At 43.6% G+C, this 27,445-nt stretch overlaps 1 protein-coding gene and 1 long non-coding RNA gene across 6 annotated transcripts in view; one reads left to right on the top strand and one right to left on the bottom strand.

Annotated features, from left to right (window-relative positions):
• The window catches only part of LOC105485962 (uncharacterized), a 38,814-nt gene that overhangs the window by 11,179 nt on the left and 190 nt on the right, over window positions 1-27,445 (top strand). Inside the window, exons 2-3 of one of the 3 annotated variants that reach the window (XR_011614921.1) lie at window positions 19,253-19,301; window positions 23,265-27,441. This is a non-coding gene — a long non-coding RNA (uncharacterized lncRNA). Of the gene's footprint in view, window positions 1-19,252; window positions 19,386-23,264; window positions 27,442-27,445 lie in introns of those variants that run through there. The other 2 variants (XR_011614920.1, XR_011614922.1) reach the window with 2 other exon arrangements.
• LOC105485963 (high mobility group box 1) overlaps window positions 6,662-27,445 on the bottom strand; it is a 154,523-nt gene continuing 133,739 nt past the window's right edge. Inside the window, exons 1-5 of one of the 3 annotated variants that reach the window (XM_071081483.1) lie at window positions 11,584-11,734; window positions 9,307-9,470; window positions 8,987-9,132; window positions 8,314-8,488; window positions 6,662-7,302 (exon numbers count right to left, since the gene is read on the bottom strand). In XM_071081483.1, the coding sequence (XP_070937584.1) occupies window positions 7,126-7,302; window positions 8,314-8,488; window positions 8,987-9,132; window positions 9,307-9,456 (648 nt within the window). In that variant the 5' untranslated portion in view covers window positions 9,457-9,470; window positions 11,584-11,734 and the 3' untranslated portion in view covers window positions 6,662-7,125. Of the gene's footprint in view, window positions 7,303-8,313; window positions 8,489-8,986; window positions 9,133-9,306; window positions 9,471-10,263; window positions 10,393-11,583; window positions 11,735-27,445 lie in introns of those variants that run through there. The other 2 variants (XM_071081484.1, XM_071081485.1) reach the window with 2 other exon arrangements.

Genomic DNA, 27,445 nt, shown 5'->3' with positions numbered 1-27,445 from the left:
AAACAACAAGCCGGGCGCGGTGGCTCAAGCCTGTAATCCCAGCACTTTGGGAGGCCGAGACGGGCGGATCACGAGGTCAGGAGATCGAGACCATCCTGGCTAACACAGTGAAACCCCGTCTCTACTAAAAAATACAAAAACATAGCCGGGCGAGGTGGCGGGCGCCTGTAGTCCCAGCTACTCGGGAGGCTGAGGCAGGAGAATGGCGTGAACCCGGGAGGCGGAGCTTGCAGTGAGCTGAGATCCGGCCACTGCACTCCAGCCTGGGCGACAGCGCGAGACTCCGTCTCAAAAAAAAAAAAAAACCAACAAAAAAGGAATGAATGACTAGGTGTGGAGGCTCACACCTGTAATCCCAGCACTTTGGGAGGCTGAAGCAGAAGGATGGCTTGAGGGTAGGAGTTTGAGACCAACCTGGGCAACATGGAAAGACCTCATCTTTACTAAAAACTTAAAAATTAGTCACACATGGTGGCATGCACTTGTAGTCTGAGCTACTGGGGAGGCTGAGGTAGGATCATTTGAGCCCAGGAATTCAAGGCTGCAGTGAACTCTGATTGTGCCACTGTATTCCAACCTGGGTGACACAGTGAGAATCTGTTTACAAAAGAAAAAAAGATTAAAGTACTGATACATGATAAATGTGAATGAACTGTGAAAATATTACATGAAGTAAAAGAAGCCAGACACAAAATGTCACATATTGTGACTCCATTTACATGAAATATCTAGAATAGATAAATCCGTAGAGACAATGTAGATTGGTGGTTGCCAAGGGCCAGTGGAGAAGAAAATAATGGGTACAGGGATGCCTTTTTGGGTGATGAAATCATGCTGGAACTAGATAGAGGTGATGGTCGCAGAACATTTTAAATGTACTAAATGACACTGAACTGTTCACTTTAAAAGGTTAATTTTGTTATATGAATCTCACCTTAATTTTTAAAATCTATCTCTATATTATCTGTATCTATATATATTACATGTTATATATAGAAACTGGCCTTAGGAGACACATAATGTGGTAATAGTCTTGCTGACTGATAGAATTATAGATTTTTGTTTTATTTATTTTGTTTCAATAATATAAGTTTCATTCATAATAAGGGCAACCGATTTTTCAAAAGTTACAGTCGTGTGTAGCATATTGCATCTTGCTTCTACTTCCAGAAGATCAGGCTACCGTCGTAAGCCCCATCTATTATTTCAGTGATTACCAGCCCTTTAGAATCAGATGGCCTATAACTTTCTACATGACTGGGAACATTTTTGTTTGGTTTGGTTTGACTCAGTTCAGAAATGTTCTAAGTAAATCAAAGGAGAAAGCCAGAGAAGATCCTCAGTGATGGCAGACTGTACTGGCTATCCCCGCATAGCAAAAATTGTAGCCATAGCAGGAGAACTCAGGCCTGGAAGTGAGGGGCAACGAGGAAGCTTTCCAGCCTCTTTGTTGCTGTCCTTAAGGGAAGGGGAAGGAGCTGACATCTTTTTTGCACCTACTGTGAGCCTGGCGCTGCTGGAGTGTTTTGATACTGCCATTTGTCCTTGAGCAAGCCTCCGAATCCCTACGGGCCTCTGTCCACTACTCTGTAAAAATGCACAGATTAGACTACAGTAGCCCTTAGAGCCCGTTCGCCTCTAATGTGCTAGGACCCTACACTAGTGCTATGCCTTATTCTGTCCCTCCCTGAAAAGAGGCTCTCTGGTCAGCCTCTCTGCTTCTGAGCCTAAGTGTGCCTAGCCCCATTCCCTGTGTCCAAGTCCCAGCCAGGCTGATTCCAGATGGCAGAGCGAGGCCTGGGGAAGTGGGGCTTGGGGTGTAGGCGTGGAGGAGCTGCAATATCTTTGCTCTGAGTAGCCTCCAAGTTTTTACTCTTCATCTCTTCCAGGGATTACGGTGGCACCTGAGGCTGTGGCAACTGAGCATCTTGTTTTTCTTTATCTTTAGAAGCACTCTCTCACACTCAACAGATCCTTATTTTATTTTAGGGCTTTTTATTCTCTTACTTGGTTATGCTCAGATCACTTTATAAAATAAGCTCTGATTGAAACCCAATAAACAAAACTAGGGTACAGTCAACACCTGTGAAGAGGAGAAAAAAAACCCAGAAAGCAAAAGCTAACAAACAAAATATGGTAAAGCCTCTGTTGAGAGATTCTATGTAATTCTAAGGAACTAAGCTTAATTTCACTTTAAGCATATAAATACAATTTCATTTATAAGCACATTCGGAGTATGTCCTTTGCCATAAAGTATCATCTCCAGCAAGGAACTGGTGAACTTTATTCCTAAGGCAAATCCTCAGAATCCATTCTGCCTTTCCAAATACCTGTCTCCCAATGGCTAGTATCTGGGCCACATGTCTTCTTTCGCTACACCTTATTGAACGACTTGCTTTTCCAAAACTGTTGGCTGCAGCTTCTGTAAGATTGATATACAATCTCTGCTAGAAAAGACCCTCTCCAGAATAAAACAAACCAAAAAACTACCACACACTTCCATTTAGGAAAGAGTATATCAAAATGGGAAAGAACCTCATTTTCACACAGTGGGTTACTTATTTAGTTACTGCAGTAACTTGAGAGAAATAGTTTAGCAGTTTAGGCAGGGCACTGTGGCTCACACCTGTAATCTCAGCAACAGGGCTGAGGAGGGAGGGAGGATAGTTTGAGAAATAGTTTAGTAGTTTAAATAAAGCAGTGGCTTGACCTAAGAGTCTTTCAGTTGACTCTGCCTGTGCTTCTTATTCTGGTCAGGTAGCTCTGGACAAATGACAGTATTTCAGTATTTTAATTTCTCATTTTTGAAAATTGAGTCATAGAGCCAAAGAAAAACCAGTAAAAATATTAATTGCAAAATCATTGTTAAAATGTTTCACAGCATAAATACAGCTTTTGTGGGCGGGGGGCAATTTATCAACATCTTCCAAAATGTTAAATGCAAATGTCTTTTGACTCAGCAGTTCTACTTTTGAGGTATCTGAAGACCCACACATGGCTGAGAGAAATGGACAGATGTTCAGTGCAGTACTGTTAAACAGCGAAAAATAGGAAACAATCTAAATGTCCATCAGTAAGGGAATGAGAAAAAGTATTATGGATCATATACAAGTGAGATTGAAAAAAGAAAAAATATATATTATGGAGCACCATACTGTGGAATGTCACGTGACTGAATTATGTGACTAAAGAGAACAATCAATATGAGTACATAATTTACAGTGATCTCTCTAATCCCTTTTCCACTTTTTAAAATGGTATTTAGTATATTCACAAAATTATGTATTTTTAGTAGACAAGGTCTCACCATGTTGCCCAGGCTAGTGTCAAACTCCTGGCCTCAAGTGATCCTCCCACCTCGGCCTCCCAAAGTGCTGGGATTGTAAGTGTGAGCCACCGTGCCTGGCTTTCCACTGATTTTCTGTTTCTGGATTCTAGCGTGTGCATACCTTTGCCCACCATTGCTCATGCTCACTTACAGGTTTATTCATATTATTGCAGATTTTATTCCTACTTCCTTTTCAGCGGATGCCCAATAAATTCAACTGTTTAAACTAGGCACAGTGGTGTGTCCCTGTAATCCCAGCTACTTGAGAAGCTGACACGGGAGGATTATTTGAGCAGATTCGGAGACCAACCTGGGCAACACAGAAATTCTATGTAATCTCTCATGTCAAAATAAGTAAGTAAAAATTCAACTAATTAGAAGGTCCAAACCAATTGACATGCCTAAAGACATCTAACATTTCTTCCTGGTAGAGATTATGTCTTAGACTGAAACCCCCTGGAAGACGAGCATTACATATTCTGGAGTGTGGCATATTATGTTTTTGTCATTCCATGTCGTATGGCATTTCCTTCATGATGTATTGTGAAACAAGCAATTCTAGAACAGAGCAACATTTTGCCTCATTAATCTGGGAACAACGTGGCATAGACCCAGGGAATTTCCCAAGTTATGGCAAGTGTCAGCACTGCCTTGGTATTAAAAGGGGACAAGAAAACGAACCACCTTCCCATCTTTTGCTGGATAGCCAATGAAATCACTTTCTGGCTTTAATCTAGTTTTAAAAGGCATTTCAAGGGCCATTTGAAAGTGACACAAAGCACAAATATGAAAAATTCCAATATCACACTGTCTAATAAAAGAGCCTCATCACTTTAGCAAGTTAATTCTAAGACTTAAGCCGTGTACAGTGTGTGCAAATTTGCAGATACCTTACCATCATATTCAAGTGTCTTACTGGTACTGAAAGCTATCAGACCCTTTCAGGAGGCGTGTTGTACCAAGCAGACTTAAATGTGAACTTTCATCAAGAACCCTTTCAGGAGGCATACTGTACCAAGCAGAACTAAATGTGAACTTTCATCAAGGGCTATGCGATGTCAAGCAAGGTAGTGCCCATGTATTGCATTCAAAAACCACTGTTGTCTCTCCTGTGATTTTCAACACAGTTAAATCCTACAATGTCTGAGCAATGGTTACATTTCCTTTAGTAAGGGAAATACCTGTTGAATGGTTTGTGTCACATGGGCGCTTTCCCTATCTTTATCATTTAACCATTACTCCTGGGGTACACAGGACACACAAATTTCATTTTTCAGATTTCACTTTAAGAAAATTAATAAATACAGCAAACATTAACAACACTGTGATGGGACGATCATCAGAACTAATGATAACTAATCAGCAATAGCTCTCAACCTTTGCACAGCAAAGTTAGGAAATTTGACTCGTTAATCAATATGCCATATGCCTCTTTAAAATGCAAAAAAACTAAGACTTATACATCTTAGTTCATTAGTTTTAAAAAGCATCTTCATTTTAAAAGTTGGCCCAATTAATTATAGATTGTTTAGTCTTTTCTTAATGTCAACAAAGTCTTTAAACCCCACAGCACTGTAACTATCTTGGCATTAGAATAGTTTCTATACACTTTCTAAAAAAAATCATCTTCAGTTACAAGGTTTTACACTTAATTATCCAAATTGCCTCCCATTTCCATTTACTTGAGAGTTTTAGACATCCAACTTCTAGGGGATACTGTTGGAACACCAAACCAAACTATGCTAATCTTCAGATTGAAGAGGGTTTTTGTCCATTTTCTTAAGATCTGTGGTCAAGAATAAATCCTAAAAAACTGTTCCCATTCTCAACATCTTAAAAAAATGATAGCTGTCAGGAAATACCTACTAAAGTTACAGTCTCCTTGAGCCAGAATTCATTTTAAACTGATCAGAATTACTACTGTTGACAATGGTTATTTCTATATAGTAGAAACTTCCATCTAAATCAGATTGAGTCATTTGTTCCTCTTAACAAAAAATCTGATGTTGACACAATTTCAGCCTATCACTAACCCTGCTTTTCACTTGCATGTATCTTTTTAGAAATCTTGTTTAAATCATTCTGAAAGTAAAACTAGTTTTTCCTCATTTATATATAGCACCGAGAGTACTTGCAATGTTTGACAAAACCTTTTAGCAGCCCATTAACCTATTTATAAGCATAAAGTGAGTATTTTTAAAGGGAAACTTTGCCATCCCTTATACTTATTTAAAAGGTACTAAGAGATATTATTAGAGACAAGATTTAAAAATATGTAACAAAATCTTAAATTCTTAAGTGAAAGCCATTTAACTAATATTTAAAACCTCTGCAATTATTAGTTTATTAGTATCATCCAGGACTCAGATGTTCAGTATTCCTCCTGAAATTACATAAACAAATGCAAATGGAAAGAATCCAAGTCAAAATTATATAACAAAACAGCACTCCATCACAAAAGCGTGTAAAATTACAAGAACGCTATTTTAAAATACTGGCACTTTAAGAAAACGATAATCTCGAAAAACCACAAAATTGCCAAATTGTTCCCTAAACTGCTAAGCAGATAATGATTAATGAGTTTGTTTTGTAAAGAAAAATCATTCAAAAGTTTAAGTGTCTTCTTTCCTCCTATCTACTTCGATTTATAAAGGGGCAAACCATAATATAGGAAAATACACCCTATTTTGAATGTGGCATCTTCATTTTAAAAGCTGGCCCAATTAATTAAAAATACTTGTAATGGAAAGTCTCGTTTCCTGAGCAGTCCATATTGAGATAAATGGGAAAAGACATCTATAGCCAGCATTTTCATAGTCTTCACTGAGACTAATGTCAACAAAAAATTTAATATGGCAATCTTGTATTTTAAGCTCACGCTTTTGGGGATACATTCTCAGGTCTTCTTTAATGTGGGAACTGCAAAATATAACTGCCATTACATGGTAATGGGAGTTAAAGAATAGAGTCCTCATGTAAAGGTTAGAACATACTTTTCTATTAGTCCTTCAAGGACAGACTTTCAAAATGTTTGATTCTAATAATCCCATGCTTTGAGTAGACTGATTACTCTTCAGTTTGTAAATGTAAGTGGGGTATGTGAAATTTCTTAACTGATCAAGATTTGCGATGTTCAGTTATGGATGAAAACTATCTCAACTTAACTTTACCCCCATTATGGTATGCAGGGTGTGTAGACAAAAGCTTTTTATTAGCTAACTATATGAAAGGATAAACACTGTAATAATTCATGTGATTCAAAATGGGCAAAAGCAAAAGACTAGCTTCCCCTCAAGAAGAAAAATTTCAGACCTATGAAAAGGACAACAATACTAATAAAAAAAATTGTATTTACTTAGAAGCATTCAGAATGTCAACAAAACAGCTGCAACTTTTTTTTTTTTTTTTTGCAATTACAGAGTGGTATTCAGTTAACAGAACAACAATTATTTCGTATAAGCTGCATCAGAGACAACTGAAGATGAAAAAACTACCATCCCCATATATAACTAATTTGTGCTGTGCACCAACAAGAACCTGCTTTAAATTTCCATGCCAATTTACAACCCCCATACTGTACCAGGCAAGGTTAGTGGCTATTGAAAATACCACCAGGACAGGGCTATCTAAAGACACATTCGGTAGTGTGTTAACTATACAAAAAAAGACACTGTACAGTTTAAAAACAAATCTTACACAGCCTTACATTTCAATTTTTTTCTTTAAAAGGAGTGAGTTGTGTACAGGGGGGTTAAATGCTTTATAGACAAGAAAAAAAAAACTGCGCTAGAACCAACTTATTCATCATCATCATCTTCTTCTTCATCTTCATCTTCTTCATCTTCCTCCTCCTCCTCATCCTCTTCATCTTCCTCATCTTCCTCCTCTTCCTTCTTTTTCTTGCTTTTTTCAGCCTTGACAACTCCCTTTTTTGCTGCATCAGGCTTTCCTTTAGCTCGATATGCAGCAATATCCTTCCAAAGCAAAGGGAGGACAAAACAGTAGGGAAGAAAAAAACATTAAGGGAAGAAATAAAACATGGCAGAAGTTTATGAAAGAAATCAAGATTCTAGTTATACCAAAATATCATGTATCTGTAGATCCACTGCAACTCCAGAAATAAGTAGAACTTCAATAAATGAACATAAAAATACAAGATCATTATAACAATCTGTAACTCATGAAATGGCATAGTCTAGTATTTGCAAAGTTATGCCTCATTGAGGTGCAATTATGTACCACATCCTAACTCTATTAAAACCAGAATGTAGAGACTTTGATTAAAGGGTAGACACTGCCACCTTCTGAATGCAAAAAAGCACTCTACAGGTTTACACTGTCAGACCCTAATCCTTAGAAGAACATGTTGTCTTAGGAAAAAAAAAAAGTTAATTTGTCAATAATCATGCAATTAGGAGGTTACGAAACATCTAGAAATAAACACTTTTCAGAATGACTAAACAAGCTGAAAATTAAGTATTTAATATTTCAATTTACTTAACTGTAAGAGTTAAAGATTTCCTTAATCTTATTAATTTATTGGACAGAGCAGCAGACTTGAAATTTAACTTAGTGATGTTGTGGTTTTTTGAATATCTAAAGGAAAGGAACCTAAATGTTTCAGGATATGATTAAAAAAAACATAGCCTATATTACTTTGTCTAGCTTATTTCTGTACTGTATGCCAAGCCATTTAAAAATAACTCATTTTTGACCTGAAGTGACTATCAACATTTTCATCAACTTCAAGATACTGGGGAATAACAAAACCAACTTAAATGTACACAGCCTTTGTCTGAGTCTTAATTTAGTCAAAAAAACCGATTTGGTCCTCTGTATTCTCTGAAGGATGAGAAAAGACTTATATCAACAGCATACTTAATGTAGCTGTTACACTAAAAACTTATTACACCTCAAACTAAGTACAATCATACAACATCTGGCGTACTCGTCATCATTTTACCAAGCAAACCCACACTTCTTACCTTTTCGTATTTTTCCTTCAGCTTTGCAGCCTTCTTTTCATAAGGCTGCTTGTCATCTGCAGCAGTGTTATTCCACATCTCTCCCAGTTTCTTCGCAACATCACCAATGGACAGGCCAGGATGTTCTCCTTTGATTTTTGGGCGATACTCAGAGCAGAAGAGGAAGAAGGCCGAACTAAAAAAAAAAAAAAAAAAAAAATTAAATTTAGGATTTTAAGTTAACAGACCACAAAAACAAATAGTATCAAGTGTACACTGCATTGCTATTTAAAGCTGCCTGTGAATTTGTGATGCACTGAACAGAGTGCAAATACTATAATATGCTAATATCCTTCACAACCAAAGCTTAATTTACAACTATTTAATTTATACTAACTAGAGCCTCAGATGAACATTCTACAATTACACTATTTCAGAGAGAGAGTATTTTTCAAGAAATAAAAGGACCAAAGGAAATACACTGGGCAAAGGAGACCAAGTGTCTAATTCAATTGCTCTGGTAACACTCCCACCCGACAGGAATTTTATAGTATTTAAATATAACCAGTATGAACACGTATTAGCTAAGAAACTTTGTACACTTACACTCTAAACTGACAAAGTAGCTTGCTAAATTTCTCTCAGATTCTACTGTAAACCGTGTCTGGGAAGTAAAAACAGGCAAGATACTCACGGAGGCCTCTTGGGTGCATTGGGATCCTTGAACTTCTTTTTTGTCTCCCCTTTGGGAGGGATATAGGTTTTCATTTCTCTTTCGTAACGGGCCTTGTCCGCCTTTGCCATATCTTCAAATTTTCCTTTCTCTTTAGCAGACATGGTCTACAAAATAATTATTTGCAAGTTTAAGTTGTAAAATTTAAGTAAATTATTCTCAAAACCAATGTCTTTTGCTATGTAATAGCGTGACACTATGAGAGCGCCAACTGGACTTTTGCATCCTCAATTGGAAATTGTCTTTTAATTACCTTGTTAGCATGTTTTAAGCCCTCTTACCTTCCACCTCTCTGAGCACTTCTTAGAAAACTCTGAGAAGTTGACTGAAGCATCTGGGTGCTTCTTCTTATGCTCCTCCCGACAAGTTTGCACAAAAAATGCATATGATGACATTTTGCCTCTCGGCTTCTTAGGATCTCCTTTGCCCATGTTTAGTTATTTTTCTAAAAAAAAAAAAATTATCTGATGTTAGCAATAAAATTATGACACATAAGAGCTTGAAGTACTTAGGAAGGGAATGAAAACCAAGGTACTGGTTATTTAACACAGTAGTGACATCAACCTCCGTGAAATCAGACAAGAATATGGCCGAGAGATTAAATTCCTTGAAGGGGCTATGCCAAGTAAAAACAAAACAAAAACGGTCCTTCAGGGCGATCTTAAGAAGTCTAGACACAAAGATATACCCATACAGTATTCCCTATCTATCCGCCTGAGTCTGCTCTGAAGGAGTAACTGGTCACTTAAACGATTTTAAAATCTAGAACACCCTTTTAAACCAACCAAACCAAAGGTCAGAAAACATGCTGCCAATTCGTGGATTTGCACTACTAGGTAGGGAACAAACAAGGGCCTAAGCGAGTCGACTCTTCCTAATTATGGACCTTTAAACAAAAAATCACCGTGCACCGAAAGTTTTCAAAAACACCCTCTTTGCATAAAACTTTGCTCCGAAGAGGGAGCTGCAGCCAGCTCCGGTGCTCGGAACCCGGCTGGAGGGTGGCGGTGCCACCGCGAGGCAGCCTCGTTTCCTATCGGTTTGGCCCTGAGATGTATTTCTGTTCTGACTAAACACGTCCGGTCTGAAGTTTCTCCGAGTAAACAAGGATGAGGGACAAAAGCCACTCCTGCTCGTGGCTCGGTGGCCCCCTCCCCCAACTCGGGGAGTATTTTTTGGAGCCGTGAAAGTTGGGGTGCCTCCCGCGCGGGGCGAGCCCCCCGCCCCCAGAACTTCACCGGTGGCCGCGCGGCCGACGCGAGGGGACGCGGCCCGGCTCCCAGGCCCGAGGCCGCCACGTGCACCCGGCAGGCCCCGCAGGCCCGCGCCGCCGCCGCCCCCATTTTGTCAGGCTCCGCGCAGGGAGAAGCCCCGCTCGAAATGGGGGCTGGCTCCGCCCGCGGCCGCCGGGGCCGGCGCGCACGGAATGGCCGCTGCGCGTCTTCCCCGCCTGCGCCGCCGCCGCCGCCGCGAGGGCGAGCGCGAGCGAGAATATGGCTCCTTCCCTTTGTGTGTGTGTGTGTGTGTGAGTGTGTGTGAGTGTGAGTGCGAGGGTGCGGGCGCGGCGGCGGCGGCGGGCGGGGTGCGCGCCGCGCTCTGGCGCACACACTCGGCCATTACGGCCGGGGGAGGGGCGGGGGGCGCGCGGCCGGGCCCTCCCCTCCGCGCCGCTCCCCTCCCCCCGCCGCGGTGGGGGCCGCCCGAGGGCCCACCCGCCCGCCACTCCCCGTCTCCCTCCGCGCGGGCCGCGCGCCCCGCCGCCCCCGCACGGGGAACGCGGGGCTGTGAAAAGAGAGAGGAAAAAAAAAGTTGCCTCGGAACTGCTGCGCCCAGCTCCCCCGCCCGCCCGCCTTGTTTTCTCTCCAGCCAGCAGCGCCGGGCCCGAGTCAGCCATGTTCCAGCGAGCGCAGCGGCGCCGCTCCCCCCGCCGCCCGGCCGCCGCCGCCGCCGCCGCCGCCGCGCCCGGGCCGAGGCCGGCCGGGCCCGCACTGCCGCCCCCGGGCCCCCGCGCCGCCCTCGCCCGCCGCGGCGCCCCGCCCGCCCCGCCGCCCGCCCGACCGGCCGCGCTCCCCGCTGGCGCCTGGCTCGCTGCGGCGACGGCCAATGCAGCCCGGGGAAGCGCCGCCGCTGCCCTCCCGCCGCCAAGCCGCGCCGGCCCCGCCGCCCCGGCCGCGCTCCGCGCACGCCGCCCGCCCGAACGCCCGGCCCGAGGGCCCAAAACACGTTCAAAAATTTTTTAATTAAAAAAAAATTTTTTTTTTTTTTTTTTTTTTTTTTTTTTTGCGCCAGTCAGCGCGGACGCCGCCGGGGGTGGAAACTCGCGGGGCGCGGGGCTCCCGGCGCCTCAGGCTGCCTGAGGGCCGGGGCTCCGGCGCGGGGCAGCGTTCCCGGCGCCCGGGCAGAGGCTCGCTCCGTGCGCAGTTCCCCCCACGGTCCCCCCTCATTTGCCTTTGTGTGGATCCTGACCCGCCGGCTCCCGGCCGCGGGGATCCGGCCGTCGCGCGGGCTGGGGAGCTGCCGGAGGCGCTCTCCCCGCCGCGGCGCTGCCCCAGACTCACCCTCAGCGAGGCACAGAGTCGCCCAGTGCCCGTCCGGCTCTCACTTGCCCCGGCGCTGTCTCTATGGAGCTCAATGTACTGCAATGGCTGTGAGAGCGGGAGCCAGACGCAGCCTCCTCACTCTCTCCGCTCTGTAACATTACTCTCCAGCCAGCGCGGCTCCTATTGGCTACCGCCAACTCACGGGGCTCGCTCATTGGCCCGATACCTCCCATTGTCCTGACCAGAGCCCGTTTGCTATTGGCTGTCTCCGGGGACACGTCATCAAGGATTGAAACAGCGCGCAAATCTGAATGTGTGTGTATGCCGGGCAAAGAGGCTGAGGCGGGAGAGGCAGAGGCAGAGGCAGCAGCTGCTACGGGAAAGCAGAGCTCTATGGTGTATGTGTGCATGTGTCTAACCCAAGCCAGCCCCACACCGGAGCGGCCGCCGGAGCGAAAAGGGCCTGACTTTTCCACAAGTGTCTCCAACTCCTCAGGCAAAAGAGACACCCACAGGTCTCCCCCCCCCTCTTGCCCCACATTCACGCCCAAAGCCGTTGAGATAAGAGGCCCCAGGCTTTTAATGGCCCTTAAAAAGTGAGGGGGACACTATGGGGTCATGTCCCCTGAAAACGGGGGTCTCTGCTGGTGCCGAGGGGCGGAAGCCGCCGAGCCTCTAGCCCCTCAAAGGTCTCTGATTGCGTTACACTTTAGGTCTCTGGAAAGGCAGGGCTTCTGTAAGAAAGTGACATGATCCAACCAGCCGGGTTTAAAATGCCCCTTTTCTGGGCTCATAAGCCGTCACGTCAGGCTCGCTGAGCAGCTGAAATCTTGAGTCACTGAGCAGGCATTCAGTTTCACCCTTTTTCTTGGTTTGATCGAGTTTCACAGCATGTCTAGAACTTTTTATTTAAATACAAAGCACTGTCTTAACTTCCTGGAAATCAAATAATTATTCCATGTAATTAAAGAACAGCCACTTCGTTTTGATATGGGGTACTCTAGCAGGAAATGTTTGTGAGGCCCTGGTAGAATTAGCAAATTCATTAGAGACCACATTCTAAACTGTTTGGCTGTTTTATTTGGCTTGGTGTGGATTACTGTTATAATCAAACGAATCCTTGTGATGCTATCTTTCCCTCCCATCACACCACTTAGTGCATCCATGTAACCGCTCTAGGATTACTGGAGTTGTAGGTATACGGTTACCCGAAGGATTAGATGCAGGCAGAGAGTGCATGTGCCCAAATCCACAGGCTATGGTTTCTCTAACTCACCAAGCTGACTGGTATTAATAGACATACTTACGTCTGTAGAGAAAATGTGCGGGCTGTAGTGCCCAGTTCTGAAGACTCTACAGTTATATCAGTCCTTTATGAAACTACTATCTATTCCTTTTAGCCTGAGCAGACCACGCCCCTATTCGGTTATAACAGACTTCCCTTTTTTTCACTCTCTAATGGTATTTTGTGCACTTCTAAATCCAACAGCCAATTCCTCCAAATGTAACAGATCAAAGTTGGAATAAATCACCTACGTCGTGTTAATTTGATTTTCTGTATTGCTTATAAGCATCCCTAACCTAATTTATTTCCTCAAATGTATTAAACTACTTAAGAGTAAGCTTAGATAACCTTTCCTGTTTTAATGTTGATTTCTTTTTTAAAAGAAAATATACTATTGGTCTCAGGGATTATAGTCTCAGTGAATGGACAATACATCACACACGCACATGAAAAAGACTATAATATTAAAGAGGATATAAATTGGTATACTGCACATGCAGTGTTTAAAGAGAATATATCTAAAGTTAACTTTTATGTTATTTTCACACATATTTACTATCCTCTGCTTCCCTCTACTAATCACTCAAATTTTATATTTCATTTAAATCTAGATATGTATTTCAATACTGTCTTATCTTCTCAATGTCTCATATTACAAAATATTCATGAGAATGATTAAGATACTTTCAATGGCATCCATGATATTAAAATTTGATGATTAGTTGAATATGGCACTATCAGTATTTTCCAGGATCAGTGTTGGCTTTGTACTGGCACGGCCATCCACTTGACTGGTTGTCTATACCAGCTTGCTCCTGCCAGGGTGCATTTATGGCCACAGGACATCTTGAGAGCAGTGGACCCACACAAGGTTTATATTTTGACAGGATGATATGGTGAGTAATAGGCACTGGAATTAAATAGACTTGGGTGCAAATCCCAGCTCTGCTACTTACTAGCTGTATGATCTTGGGCAAGTTTTTAAACCTCCATGCTTCAATTCTCTCAGCTATAAAGTGGAGGGGACCATGGGGTTGTAAAGATTAAACTTTTTTTTCAGGTTTAAAATTATATAGACCCCCTCAATCCCACAATTTAGAAAACCTCAAGTGCAGTTAACCTTGAGTTTTTCTTCATATTTTGATCGTATATGAAGGCAGTGATTGCAAATCTAGTGAAATTTGGTTTTTTGTTGTTGTTGTTGTTTGAGACAGAGTTTCGCTCTTGTTGCCCAGGCTGGAGTGCAATTGCACGATCTCGGCTCACTGCAACCTCCGCCTCCCAGTTCAATCGATTCTCCTGCCTCATCCTCCCGAGTAGCTAGGAATACAGGCACGCGCCAACACGCCTAATTTTTTATTTTTAGTAGAGATGGGGTTTCACAATGTTGGTCAGGCTGGTGGTCAGGCTTGAACTCCTGACCTCAGGTAACCGCCCGCCTCGGCCTCCCAAAGTGCTGGGATTACGGGCGTGAGCCACTGCACCTGGCCTTGCTTTGTTTTTTTAAAATCCTAACCTCAAACAATGTTAATCTTCCCCTAGTCTGGTGATGGTACCTTTATTTATTCCCAAGTTTAACAGAGGCTGTGTCAGAGAGGAGAGTTTAAAAACCATCACTTGCAGGCACTTCATTTCTTATACTTGATTTTCTGTGATATAGGCAGGGAAGGACATAAAAAAGAAAGAAATTTTAAAATAAAACCTACATCTTCTAGCTCTAACCCCACAACCTTGATGTTCACTTATTAGACCCTTTTCTTCTTCCACATGAATCCTTAGTCACAAGTTGACATATTTTACTTTACAGTTATTGGGTTTTTATTGTTATTGCTTTTGTTTTTTTCAGACAGGGTCTTGCTCTGTTGCCCAGGTTGGAGTGCAGTGGCAAGATCTGAGCTCACTGCAACCTCCACCTCCCAGGTTCAAGCAATTCTCATGCCTCAGCCTCCCGAGTAGTTGGGACTACAGGCATGCACCACCAGGCCCGGGTAATTTTGTATTTTTGATAGAGACAGGGTTTCACCATGTTGGCCAGGCTGGTCTTGAACTCCTGACTTCAAGTGATCTGTCCGCCTCGGCCTCCCAAAGTGCTGGAATTACAGGTGTGAGCCACAGTATCCGGCCAAGCTATTGGGTGTTTTATTCCAAATTACAAAGTCATCCAGTTGAAAAGCCCTGAACACCCTCTCCCATGCTCAATTTAACCAACTGAATTACAGATTGTCATTAATATACTTTATGCCCTTCCTCCATCCCCTCTAGGATAGGGGTAGTACCTCTTTTCTGTAATCCTGTAATATTCTGTATATTAATTTCTGCAATCACAACTGTGGTTCTCCAATTGAATCTGCTTGTCCCACTGCACTGTACACCTTAAAGGCAAGGACTCTATTTTTTTTTTTTTTTTTTCTGAGACAGGGTATTGCTGTATTACCCAGGCTGGAGTGCAGTGCAGTGGCACGATCACGGCTTACAGCAGCCTTGACTTTCTGGGGCTGAAGCCATCCTCCCACCTCAGCCTCCTGGGAAGCTGGGACTACAGGTGAGAGGCACCATGCCTGGCTTATTTATTTATTTATTTATTTATTTATCAAGACGGAGTCTCCCTCTCTCACCAGGCTGGAGTGCAGTGGCATGATCTTGGCTCACTGCAACCTCCGCCTCCTGGGTTCAAGTGATTCCCCTGCTTCAGCCTCCCGAACAGCTGTGACTACAGGTGTGCGCCACCACGCCCAGCTAATTTTTGTATTTTTAGTGGAGATGGGGTTTGACCATGTTGGCCAGGATGGTGTTGATCTCTTGACCTTGTGATCCGCCCACTTCGGCCTCCCAATGTGCTGGGATTACAGGCATGAGCCACCGTGCCCAGCCCCGGCTAATTTATTTTTATTTTTATTTATTTTTATTTATTTTTTTTTTTGAGACGGAGTCTCGCTCTGTCACCCAGGCTGGAGTGCAGTGGCGCAATCTCGGCTCACTGCAAACTCCGCCTCCTGGGTTTACGCCATTCTCCTGCCTCAGCCTCCCGAGTAGCTGGGACTACAGGCGCTCGCCACCTCGCCCGGCTAGTTTTTTGTATTTTTTTTAGTAGAGACGGGGTTTCACCGTGTTAGCCAGGATGGTCTCGATCTCCTGACCTCGTGATCCGCCCGTCTCGGCCTCCCAAAGTGCTGGGATTACAGGCTTGAGCCACCGCGCCCGGCCTTATTTTTATTTTTTGTAGAGACAAGGTCTCTCCATGTTGCCCAGGCTGGTCTCAAACTCGTGGGTTCAAGTGATCTTCCCACCTTGGCCTCCCAAAATGCTGGGGTGACAGGCATGAACCACCGTGCCCGGTCCTGGCTATTTTTTTTTTTGTAGACACAGGGTCTCTCCATGTTACTCAGGCTGGTCTCAAAGTCCTTGGCCTCCTGAAATGTTGGGAATACAGGTGTGAGAAACAGAGCCCAGTCCCTATCTTTGAGTCCCAAGCACCTAGCAGAGTACTTGGTATACAGCAGGCACTAAATAAAGCCCATTGCATAAATGAATTAATAGCTGAAGGAGTACATATTGCAAATTATTGTTTTAACCTTCCTCTTCTATCTTTAGATCTAAAAGCATTTAGGTCTTTCTAAATCAAAAGGCAGGAAAATAGAATAAGTGAATGTTAGGATACTAAGATTGAGGATAGGTGCCAATTACATCTCATTGATGTAACTTAAAAAGGGGGAGGCACAGCTGGAGGGTGACAGGGGATCTCAAATGTAGAGAAACTCATATAGTCTAAGCATTTACCAGTTCCCAATTAGGCCAAGATTATTAGGTAGATACAGGGAACTATGGCAAGCCAAATTAGACTATCACAGAAAACTGCAAGATTGTCTGCCCAAAGATTGCTACCAATGGGCTGTTTATTGTTTTGTTTTGTTTTATTTTTATTTTGTTTTATTTTATTTTTGAGACGGAGTCTCACTCAGTCGTCCACGTTGGACGGTAGTGGCGCGATCTCGGCTCACTGTAACCTCTGCCTCCTGGGTTCAAGCGATTCTCCTGCCTCAGCCTCCCAAGTAGCTAGGATCACAGGCGCGTGCCACCATGCCCAGCTAATTTTTGTATTTTTAGTACAGACAGGGTTTCACCATGTTGGCAGGCCGGTCTTGAACTCTTGACCTTAGGTGATCCACCTACCCCGGCCTAAGTGCTGAGATTACAGGTGTGAGCCACCGTGCCTGGACTTATATATATATTTATTTTTAATTAATTAATTAATTTTTTGAGGCAGAGGTTTGCTCTATCGCCCAGGCTGGAGTGCAGTGGTGTGGTCTCAGCTCACTGCAACCTCCACCTCCTGGGTTCAAGCAATTCTTCTGCCTCAGGCTCCCGAGTAGCTGGGACTATAGGCACGCACTACGGTTTTTTGTATTTTTAATAGAGATGGGGTTTCACTATACTGGCCAGGCTGGTCTTGAATTCCCGACCTCGTGATCCACCTGCCTTGGCCTCCCGAAGTGCTGGGATTAAAGGTGTGAGCCACCATGCCCGGACATATTTATTTATTTATTTATTTTGAGACAGAGGCTCGCTCTATCATCCAGGCTGGAGTACAGTGGTGTGTCTCAGCTCACTGCAACCTTGGCCTTCCGGGTTCAAGCAATTCTTCTGCCTCAGTCTCCCGAGTCGCTGGGACTACAGGCATGCTCCATGGCTAATTTTTGTATTTTTAGTAGAGATGGGGTTTCACTATATTGGCCAGGCTGGTCTTGAACTCCTGACCTCATGATCCGCCTGCCTTGGCCTCCCAAAGTGCTGGGATTACAGGTGTGAACCAGCATGCCTGGTTTATTTGATTTTATTTTTAATTTTATGTTTGTCTCCCATGTTCAACCAAACCAATGGGTTTTTTTGTTTGTTTGTTTGTTTTTGTTTCTGAGACAGAGTTTCACTCTTGTTGCCCAGGATGGAGTGCAGTGGCATGATCTCGGCTCACTGCAACCTCCAACTCCTGGGTTCAAGTGATTCTCCTGACTCAGCCTCCCAAGTAGCAGGGATTATAGGCATGGACCACCACGCCTGGCTAATTTTATTTTTATTTTTATTTTTATTTTTAGTAGAGACAGGGTTTCACCATGTTAGCCAGGCTGATCTTGAACTCCTAACATCAGGTGATCCACCTGCCTTGGCCTCCCAAAATGCTTGGATTACAAGAGTGAGCCACCATGCCTGGTCTTTTTTTTTTTTTTTCTGAGATGGAGTTTTGCTCTTGTTGCCCAGGCTGGAGTGCAATGGCCCAATCTTGGCTCACTGCAACCTCTGCCTCCTGGGTTCAAGCGATTCTCCTGCCTCAACCTCCGAAGTAGCTGGAATTACAGGCGCGCACCACCACACCTGGCTGATTTCTTGTATTTTTAGTAGAGATGGGTTTTCACCATGGCCAGGCTGGTCTTGAACTCCTGACCTCAGGGGATCTGCCCGCCTTGGCCTCCCGGAGCGCTGGGATTACAGATGTGAGCCACCGCGACTGGCCACCAATTGGCTTCTAAAACTTAAAAGGTGATCGGGTTTGGTGGCTTATGCCTGTTATCCCACTACTTTGGGAGGCGGAAGCGGGTGGATCACTTGAGGCCAGGAGTTCAAGGCCAGCCTGACCAACAGGGCGAAACCCTGTCTCTACTAAAAAGGCCAAAATGAGTCTGGGTGTGGTGGCGCATACCTGTAGTCCCAGCTACCTGGGAGACTGAGGCACGAGAATCACTTGAACCCAGGAGGCAGAAGTTTCAGTGAGCAGAGACTACGCCAAAGTGTCACAGAGCGAGACTCTGTGTCAAAACAAACATACAAATAAAAAACTCTGATGTAAAAAAATGCAACATGCAAGGCCAGGCACCGTGGCTCACACTTGTTGTAATCCCAGCACTTTGGGAGGCCAAGGCAGGCGGATCACTTAAGGTCAGGGGTTAGAGACCAGCCTGGCCAACATGTCGAAACCGCGTCTCTATTAAAAATACAAAAATTAGCCAGGCATGGTGGTGCACACCTGTAGTCCCAGCTACTCCGGAGGCTGAGGCATGAGAATCACTTGAACCTGGGAGACGGAGGTTGCAGTGAGCCGAGATGGTGCCACTGCCCTCCAGCCTGGGCTACAGAGCAAGACTCTGTAAACAAAATAAAACAAAACAATACAGAAAACAACAACAACAAAAATGCAGACTGGGAGCCGTAAGTTTTTCATTGGCTGAAGAATATTGACTTCTCCCAGTGCAATGAGTCCTAAAGTCAAGCTATGATTTCTCCTGTCTGCTTTGCAAAACGGGCCAGTTTCGGAAAAGGAGAGGAAACACTAACCCAAAATGTCTGATGAGGTCAACCATACTAAGGATCACATATACTGAAAACTTTTTTTTTTTTTTTTTTTTTTTTTAGGGCGGTGAAAATAAAGGAACGAGGCATTCAGGAAAAGAAGAGAGCACAGGTTTGTGAACTCCAGACTAGAAGCAAGCATACTGATATCCAATCCCCTCAATTCACTATGCATGGATGTCTCATAGTCACCAAGGTCTGTGCTCAGTTTCCTCAACATTGCCTTAGGGCTCTCGCTACCTTAATCTAACTTGAAAGGATGTTTCATGACTAAATGGATAGGCAAGAAGAAAGACCAGAGGTGAAAGACAGGGAGGTGGTGCTATACGTATTTATGTATGGAGAAGGAGAACCTCTTCCCCCCTGTTTAAGTACCTCCTGCCTCAGCCTGAGTTTTCTGGGGGGAATCAGCAGCTACACTGTGGGCAGCATTGATGGCTGTGGCACAGAAAATTGTACTAAAGCTAATTTATATCAATAATGTCTCTAGAATTGGATTATTTTACTGGTTAGGAAGGGGAAAATATCAGACCTTTCCTTAAGAGGCCTATCTTCTGGTTAGTCAAAGAATGGTACACATGATGAGTGGAAAACGTAATAGTAAAAGTTCTTACAGAAAGTTGATCTAAGTTCAGAAAAGATCCCTATATTAGGTCTTGATCTCAATAATCAAACACCGAATTCAGCTGCCCTATTAAAACTGCCTTACACCTTCAGAATAAATGCTTATCACACACCCACGCAGATGGCTATAATCAAGGAGACAGACAGCAGCAAGCATGGGTGAGCATGTGGAGAAAGAAACTGGAACCCTTATGCACGCTCGTGGGAATGTAAAACGTGCAGGTGTTTTGGAAAACAAGCTGTCAGTTCCTCAAAAGGTTAAACATAGATAGATACCAGTTGACCCAGCAATTCCACTCCAAGGTATATACCCAAGAGAAACAAAAACATGTCCACACACACTTGTACATGAATCTTCATAGCAGCATTATTTATAACAGTCAAAAAGTGGAAACAACCCAAATGGCCATCAGCAGATGAGTGGATAATCGAATGTGGTACAACCATATACATACATATATATTTGACATTATGCTAAGTGAAAGAGCCAGACATAAGAAGGCCACATATTGTATGATTCCATTTATATAAACTATCCAGAACAGGAAATATTATAGACAGGAAAGTAGATTAGTGGCTGCCAGGGTTTGGGGAAAAAGAGAGTGCCTGCTAATGGGTATGGAGGTTCTTTTAGGGGTACAAAAATGTTGCAGATTAGATTATAGTAATGGCAGCATGACCTGGTGAATATGCCCAAAACCATTGAATTGTACACTGTAAGTGGGTAAATTGCATGGTGTGTGAATCATACTTTGATAAAGCTATTTTTTTAAAAAGCAATAAATGTCTTATGAGTGGTTTTGGTTGACTAAGGAAAGACAGGAACAATGGAACACTCCCACCTTGCCGACTTGCCCGTTTCTTTCTTGCTGTTTGTAGTGTTTAACACCTTGTGAAGAAGATGGTCTTCTTCGTTAGGTAGAATTTTAATCTGTTATTGGAGTTACATATTCTGTGCTTAAAGTGTATTTTTGCTGCAAAATATTATAGTTATTTTAAACAAGCACTTTTATAGGGATACCATGGGAGGCTTTTCTGGAGAGCAGGGGGTGACCGTAATAAGTATGCCCAGCCATGAAGGGTTAGGACTGACAGCGTAAACTGGCCTCTCTCTGGCCTTATCTTCTGACCCACAGACGTGTTTTTGGTCAAAGCGGTGTTTTAAAAAGGTGGACATTGGGCAGATGTGGTGGCTCACAATTGTAATCTCAGCACTTTGGGAGGCTGAGGCAGAAGAGGAGTTCAAGGATACAGTAAGCAGTGATTGAACCACTGCACTCAAGTCTGGGCGACAGAGCGAGACCTTCTCTCTCTCTCTTTTTTTTTTTGAGACAGGGTCTCGCCTAGACTGGAGTGCAGTGGTGTGACCTCAGCTCACTGCAGTCTCCTCCCACCTCTCCCCTCCCCTCACCCCACCCCAAGTAGTTGGGACTACAGGCGCGCACCACCATGCCTGGTTAATTATGTTTTTGTATTTTTTGTAGAGATGGGGGTCTCTCCATGTTGCCCAGGCTGGTCTTGAACTCCTGGGCTCAAGTGATCCGCCTGTCTCGGCCTCCCAAAGTGCTGGGATTACAAGTGTGAGCCAATGTGCCCAGTTTGAGAACGTCTCTAAAAAAAAAAAAATTCCCCGGGTGTGGTGGTGGTGCTCACCTATAGTTCCACCTACTCACTCAAAAGGCTGAGATAGGAGGATTGTTTGAGCCCGGGAGTTTGAGGCTGCAGTGAGCTATGATCCTGCCATCACACTCCATCCAGCCCGGGCCACAGAGAGAGACCCTGTCTCTAAACAAACAAAACCCAGAAAACAGTAGAAATCTTCACAATAAAAAATCCAGATATTTGGCTTCTTTTCAAAAATGAGAGATCTGATAAGGTTGGGTTCACATTTCCACATGAGGAGGATGGGTGGAATGAAAAGTGGCTGCCTCCCTCAAAGGGGTCAGGATTCTCAACCAGAGTCCCTGCCATTCCCTAAGTGGTTAGCCTGACTTTTCACCCAATCACATCACCTCCCTGGCCCCTGTAGACACTTGAGTTTGCAACTCCTGAGTTGGGGGCCTTAGCATTTCATATAACTGTAAACTGTAATTCTGAAATTTTCTTGATCAGAGATTCTTTTTATAGGAAACACTTATTGTCATCATACAAACCATAAAGTGGGAAACTGAGAAACAGAACTGTTGCGATATCGCAGATGGCATGTACTCTTTTTTTTTTTTTTTTTGAGATGCAGGTAGCATGTACTCTCTTTTTCTCTCTCTGTTTTGAGATGCAGGTAGCATGTACTCTCTCTCAATTTTTTTTTTTTTTTTTTTTTGAGACGGAGTCTTACTCTTTCGCCCAGGCTGGAGTGCAGCCTAATTGCAACCTCAGCCTCCCAGGCTGAAGCTCAGCCTCCCGAATAGCTGGGATTACAGGCGTGAGTCACCACACTCAGCTAATTTTTTGTATATTTTAGTAGAGATGGGGTTTCACCATGTTGGCCACTCTGGTCTCAAACTCCTGACCTCAAGTGTTCTGCCCACCTCAACCTCCCAGAGTGCTGGGATTACAGACCTGAGCCATCGTGCCCAGCCATCTTGTACTCTTGAGATGAGGAAGAGGGTGGCTGTGCTGCCAAGAGAGGATACCTTATGACCCAGACAAAAGACTAGACAACAAGCTTTATTTAGCATGTGTCTCCCATGTGCTAAGCACTATACATAGATTATTTTGTTTATGGCTGGTGTGATGGCTCCTGCTTGTAATCCCAGCATTTTGGGAGGCGGAGGTGGGTGGATCACTTGAGCCCAGGAGTTCAAGACCCGCCTGGCCAACATGGCAAAACTCTAGCTCTACTAAAAATACAAAAATATTAGCTGAGTGTGGTGGGACGTGCCTGTGATCCCACATACTAGGGAGGCTAAGGCACAAGAATCACTTGAACCCAGGAGGCGAAGGTTAGAGAGAGCCAAGATCATACCACTGTGCTCCAGCCTGGGCAAAAGAGCAAGACTGTCTCAAAAAAAAAAAAAAATTTGTTTAATCCTAACAGTAATCCTATGAGGCCAGGATGCTTATCAGTCTTTTACAGACAACACTAAGGGAGGCTCAGAGAGATTCATTGAATTGTCCAAGGTCACACAGCTAGTTAGCAACAATATTGACCCAGTTCTGAGTCCAAAGCTTTGTGTTTTCTCCACTAAAGCCATATGATCTTGCAGTTATTAGCCTAGCTAATAAAATAAAAACGGTATCACATTTCCCCACCTAAATATGCATCATCGCCCCGTGGGAATACTGACATGTGTTTGAAATGCACAGTTCACATTCTTGGCTTTCAAGGTCTTTAAAGTTTGCATATATAAAATACGAAAAAAGTTTCATGAAACAATACCTACCATTATTGTGATGGACTCCGATTTTTTTTTCTTCACATCTTTAAATTTACTTCCCAACCCATCCATAGGCCCTGCGGTTTGTGAAACATGGAATTAGAGCAACGGTAAAGAAGTTCCATTTCCCATCCAGGGGAACATCAGGCCTAACTGACAAGTGCAGGTGCTGAGGCTGATTGAATAGGACAGAGAGGAGCAGCCAGGGGAGATGCCGAGCACCCAGGGCCTGCAGCCAAGCTCCCCAGCAGACCAAATGAGGCTTGTGCCAACACAGTGGGCCTGTCCCAAGCCCAGAGAAAGGCTCTGAAGACACAAAAGAGGACTGCCTTGCTCTGCCAGGGAGGCCCAAGACAAAAAGCAGCATTCCAGGCCAGAGAATGCCAGGAAATGCAAAGATGCTTGCAAATTCCTGAAGCCTAGGAGAGAAATCCTAGCAGACCTGACAAGTATCTTCTTCACCTAAGTGAGGTTCCCCTCCTTGGATTTGCCTCTGACGAAAGTCACAGGCTGGAAATGCAGAAGTTCCTCTGCCAGTGAGGAGCGGGACCAGTTGGGACAGACAGCCTTACCATCCAAGTTACCAGGCCTTTTTGTTTAAAAAACACTGAGTGCCCAAAGTGGCTTGTAAGGGTAAACAGAGGGTGACTGCTAACGCACACCTGAAGGTGTTAAAGAAAAAAAAAATCAACAACAAAAAATGTATATGCTTTTTCTGAAAGGTTGCTGTTGATCCTTTTTCTAAGGTTTCCTTTTGACTTACAAGAATGGAAATGAGGAAGTAGGAAGGAGATAGCACGCTTCACTATGGTCTAGCACAAGTACTACCAGCAAATTGATAGTCATGTTCAGAAATGAACTCTGCATTCAACACACTCATGGCATTTGACCACTGATTTTGCTTCTAGGAAATATTTAGAAATAAGTAAAGAGTGACCAGGCACGGTGGCTCACTCCTGTATTCCCAGCACTTTGGGACGCCAAGGCGGGAGGATCACTTGGGCCCCGGAGTTCAAGGCTGCAGTGAGCTATCATTGTACCTGTGAATAGACACACTCCAGCCTGGGGACAGAGTGAGACCCTATCTCTAAAAATAATTATTTTTAATTTAAAAAATTATGAATTGGAGCATTATTTATAATGTGGAAACAACCTACATGTCCAATGTCCAATGAGAGGTTTGGCTAAATGCATTTTAATCCACCTTTATGATGCATTATTATTATTATAATACTACCAAATTCTTATGAATACTAAACTGAATGCCTTGCAAAAATATACACAATATTTTTTTTTTTTTTTTTTGAGGCGGAGTCTCGCTCTGTCGCCCAGGCTGGAGTGCAGTGGCGCGATCTCGGCTCACTGCAAGCTCCGCCTCCCGGGTTCCCGCCATTCTCCTGCCTCAGCCTCCCGAGTAGCTGGGACTACAGGCGCCGCCACCACGCCCGGCTAATTTTTTTTTTTTGTATTTTTAGTGGAGACGGGGTTTCATTGTGTTAGCCAGGATGGTCTCGATCTCCTGACCTCGTGATCCGCCCGCCTCGGCCTCCCAAAGTGCTGGGATTACAGGCTTGAGCCACCGCGCCCGGCCAATATACACAATATCTTATGAGGAAAACTATTTTCAGAAGGATCCCTAGTTTGAAAAAGAGTATTATGAATCCAGAAAAGATGAAAGAATATACTAATAAATGTTAATCTTATTTATTTCTGATGGAAGATAATCTTTGCTTTCTTTTTCTTTTCATTTTTGAGACAGGGTCTTGCTCTGTCACCTAGGCTGGAGTGCATTGGCACAATCACAGCTCACTGCAGCTTCAAACTCCTGGGCTCAAGTGATCTTCCCACCTCAGCCTCCCAAAGTGCTGGGATTACAGGCATGAGCCACATGGTACCCAGCCCTCAAATCCCAATTTCTTTTTTCTTTTCTTTTTTTTTTTTTTTTGAGACAGAGTCTCCCTCTGTCACCTATGCTGGAGTGCAGTGGCGTGATCTCAGCTCACTGCAACCTCTGCCTCCCGGGTTCAAGCGATTCTCGTGCCACAGCCTCCCAAATAGCTGGGCCAAATCCCAATTTCTAAGAGAAGAAATGTGCTACTAGAGGACTCAAAGATTCAGATAATTTTACAAATTCAGCATTACTCTAGAAACTGTTCCCTATGGGGAAACATTCCCTATAAAGATAAATATGCACATTTATCATCGCTCTAAACGTTTACCTCTCGTCACTATTGATGTGTCTTCTCTAATAACTATTCATTTTTCCCCTATAATTTGGACCTCAGTCCACATCTTTGCTTCTCTTCTGCTCTCTTTAAGACCTCAGTGACCAACTCTCCTTAGAGGCGTTTTAAGCACTGTCATTATGTAAATGACCCTTGGTTTCCATTCCAGCCCCAGGCTGTATCCTGGACTTCAGACTCCTATTCCCACCCCTCACCAGTTTTGCAAGCTCTCCAGTTTGCCCTGTAAACCTTACCTCTTTCCGATTTCCCTACCTGCAGAATTCCCACACTGGCTCAAATTCTAGCAGTTGTTTTTGACTCCCCTTTCTTCCTCTCCTCTCACACCAACTTCAGTAACATTTAAGTCACAAGACTTTTTAAATTCTTTTTTTCATTTCTTTTGTTCTGGCATTTATTGTTTTGTGGTTAAGAATGGAGGCTTTGGAACCAGACACCTCTAAGGTTAAAATCCTGGTCCTGACTAGCTGTGTCACCTTGGGCAAAGTGAATGAACATCTCTGAGCCTCAGCTGCTTCCATAAAATGGATGATTTCTCCTTTGCAAGAGGGTTGTGAGTTTCAGTGAGCTCATATACCTAAAGAGCTCAGCCTACAGTGTTAATCGCTTAGAACACTGTAAATGATCAACAGATGTTGGATGTTATTATAATTTTCCTAATGCATACAACTCCACTGCTTAAAAAACTTTTTATTTAATTACAATGTTTTCTTCCAAATTAACTACGAAATCCTCTTCTGGCCCTCAGGGCCCTCCCTAATCTGGCAGTTTCTCTCTTGCTTTCCCTCCTGCTGCCCTCCTGATTTCTAATCAAACTGGACCTTGTACTTTCCCACCTTCGAGATTCTGGTCACACTGTTTCTCTGGCCTGTAATGTCCTTCCCCCTCCTCTGCTGCTAAAACCCAATCTCTCCTTTTAAATGTTTACTGTGTGACAATAAAGATGCTTTTGGAAGTTAAAGCATGTGATTTTCTACATATAACCAGAAATCGTAGAAGCTCATAAACTCCTTCAAAATGTATTGCCTTGTGTGGACTCTTTACTTTGACACCAAAATGTGTATTCGTTAAATTCAATGAATTCAGTCTGTGTTTCATTTATTTATATATTTGTTTGTTCATGTGTTTATTTTAATTTTAGAGATGTGTAGAATATTCACTTTGACAACAAAATGTGTATTCACTAAATTCAATGAATTCAGTCTAGGTTTGCTTTAAATATATATTTGTTTGTTTATTTTAATTTTACAGATGGGGTCTCACTATGTTGCCCAGGCTCAAGGGATCCTCCTGCCTTAGGCTTCTGAATAGCTGGAACTACAGGAGAGCCACTGCACTCAGTTCTAGGTTTTACATTTGGATGAAACCTGTTTAGATTTGCATGAAATTAGCCCAGTTTCACGGGAGCAGTGTGGGTGATGTAGATGCCCTGGGTGAAGCTGGTAGAACTCAGGGAAGGAGAGCCAGGCCTCAGTGAGGACCTACTCCCTTCTATGTCAGTCACTCTCTTGCAGTGCTATGGTTCCTCTGGCACCTAGTACCGCCACTTTCCCTCCTTCCCTCGCTCTTTTTTCTGTCTCCTCCCCTCCCCGCCCTTCTCTCTCATGCTTACCAAACACAGTGCCTCAAGTACCTAGTTCCTGGGATTTATTCGTGCCAAGTGGCTTTGGGGAACAAGTTTTTCTCAAGTCCAAGCATCAAAAGGCACTTATTTCAACACTTCAGGGAAAAGTAGTAACTAAGGAAATCAATAATCTCATCCCAAGCAGAAGAATGGATTTTTGTGAGACTCTATGGTTTCCTGCTCAGCTTTTTAAAGAGGTGTAATATTAGTCTCTTGAATCTTTTTCCTCTTGTGTATGTGTTTTTTTCTTTAACCTTACCTTAAGAAATAAATGTAAACTTGCAGGTAGAAACTATGTCCCGACCTAAGTATTATATGATAACAAGTTGTTTTCAAGAACTATATGTTTGTTAAAGACAATTAGAAGACTCAAAAAAAAAAAAAAAAA

The sequence above is a fragment of the Macaca nemestrina genome, chromosome 16 (assembly GCF_043159975.1).
Source record: "Macaca nemestrina isolate mMacNem1 chromosome 16, mMacNem.hap1, whole genome shotgun sequence".
In the NCBI taxonomy this organism is placed as follows: domain Eukaryota; kingdom Metazoa; phylum Chordata; class Mammalia; order Primates; family Cercopithecidae; genus Macaca; species Macaca nemestrina.
This window is presented reverse-complemented; position numbering and strand designations above follow the sequence as displayed.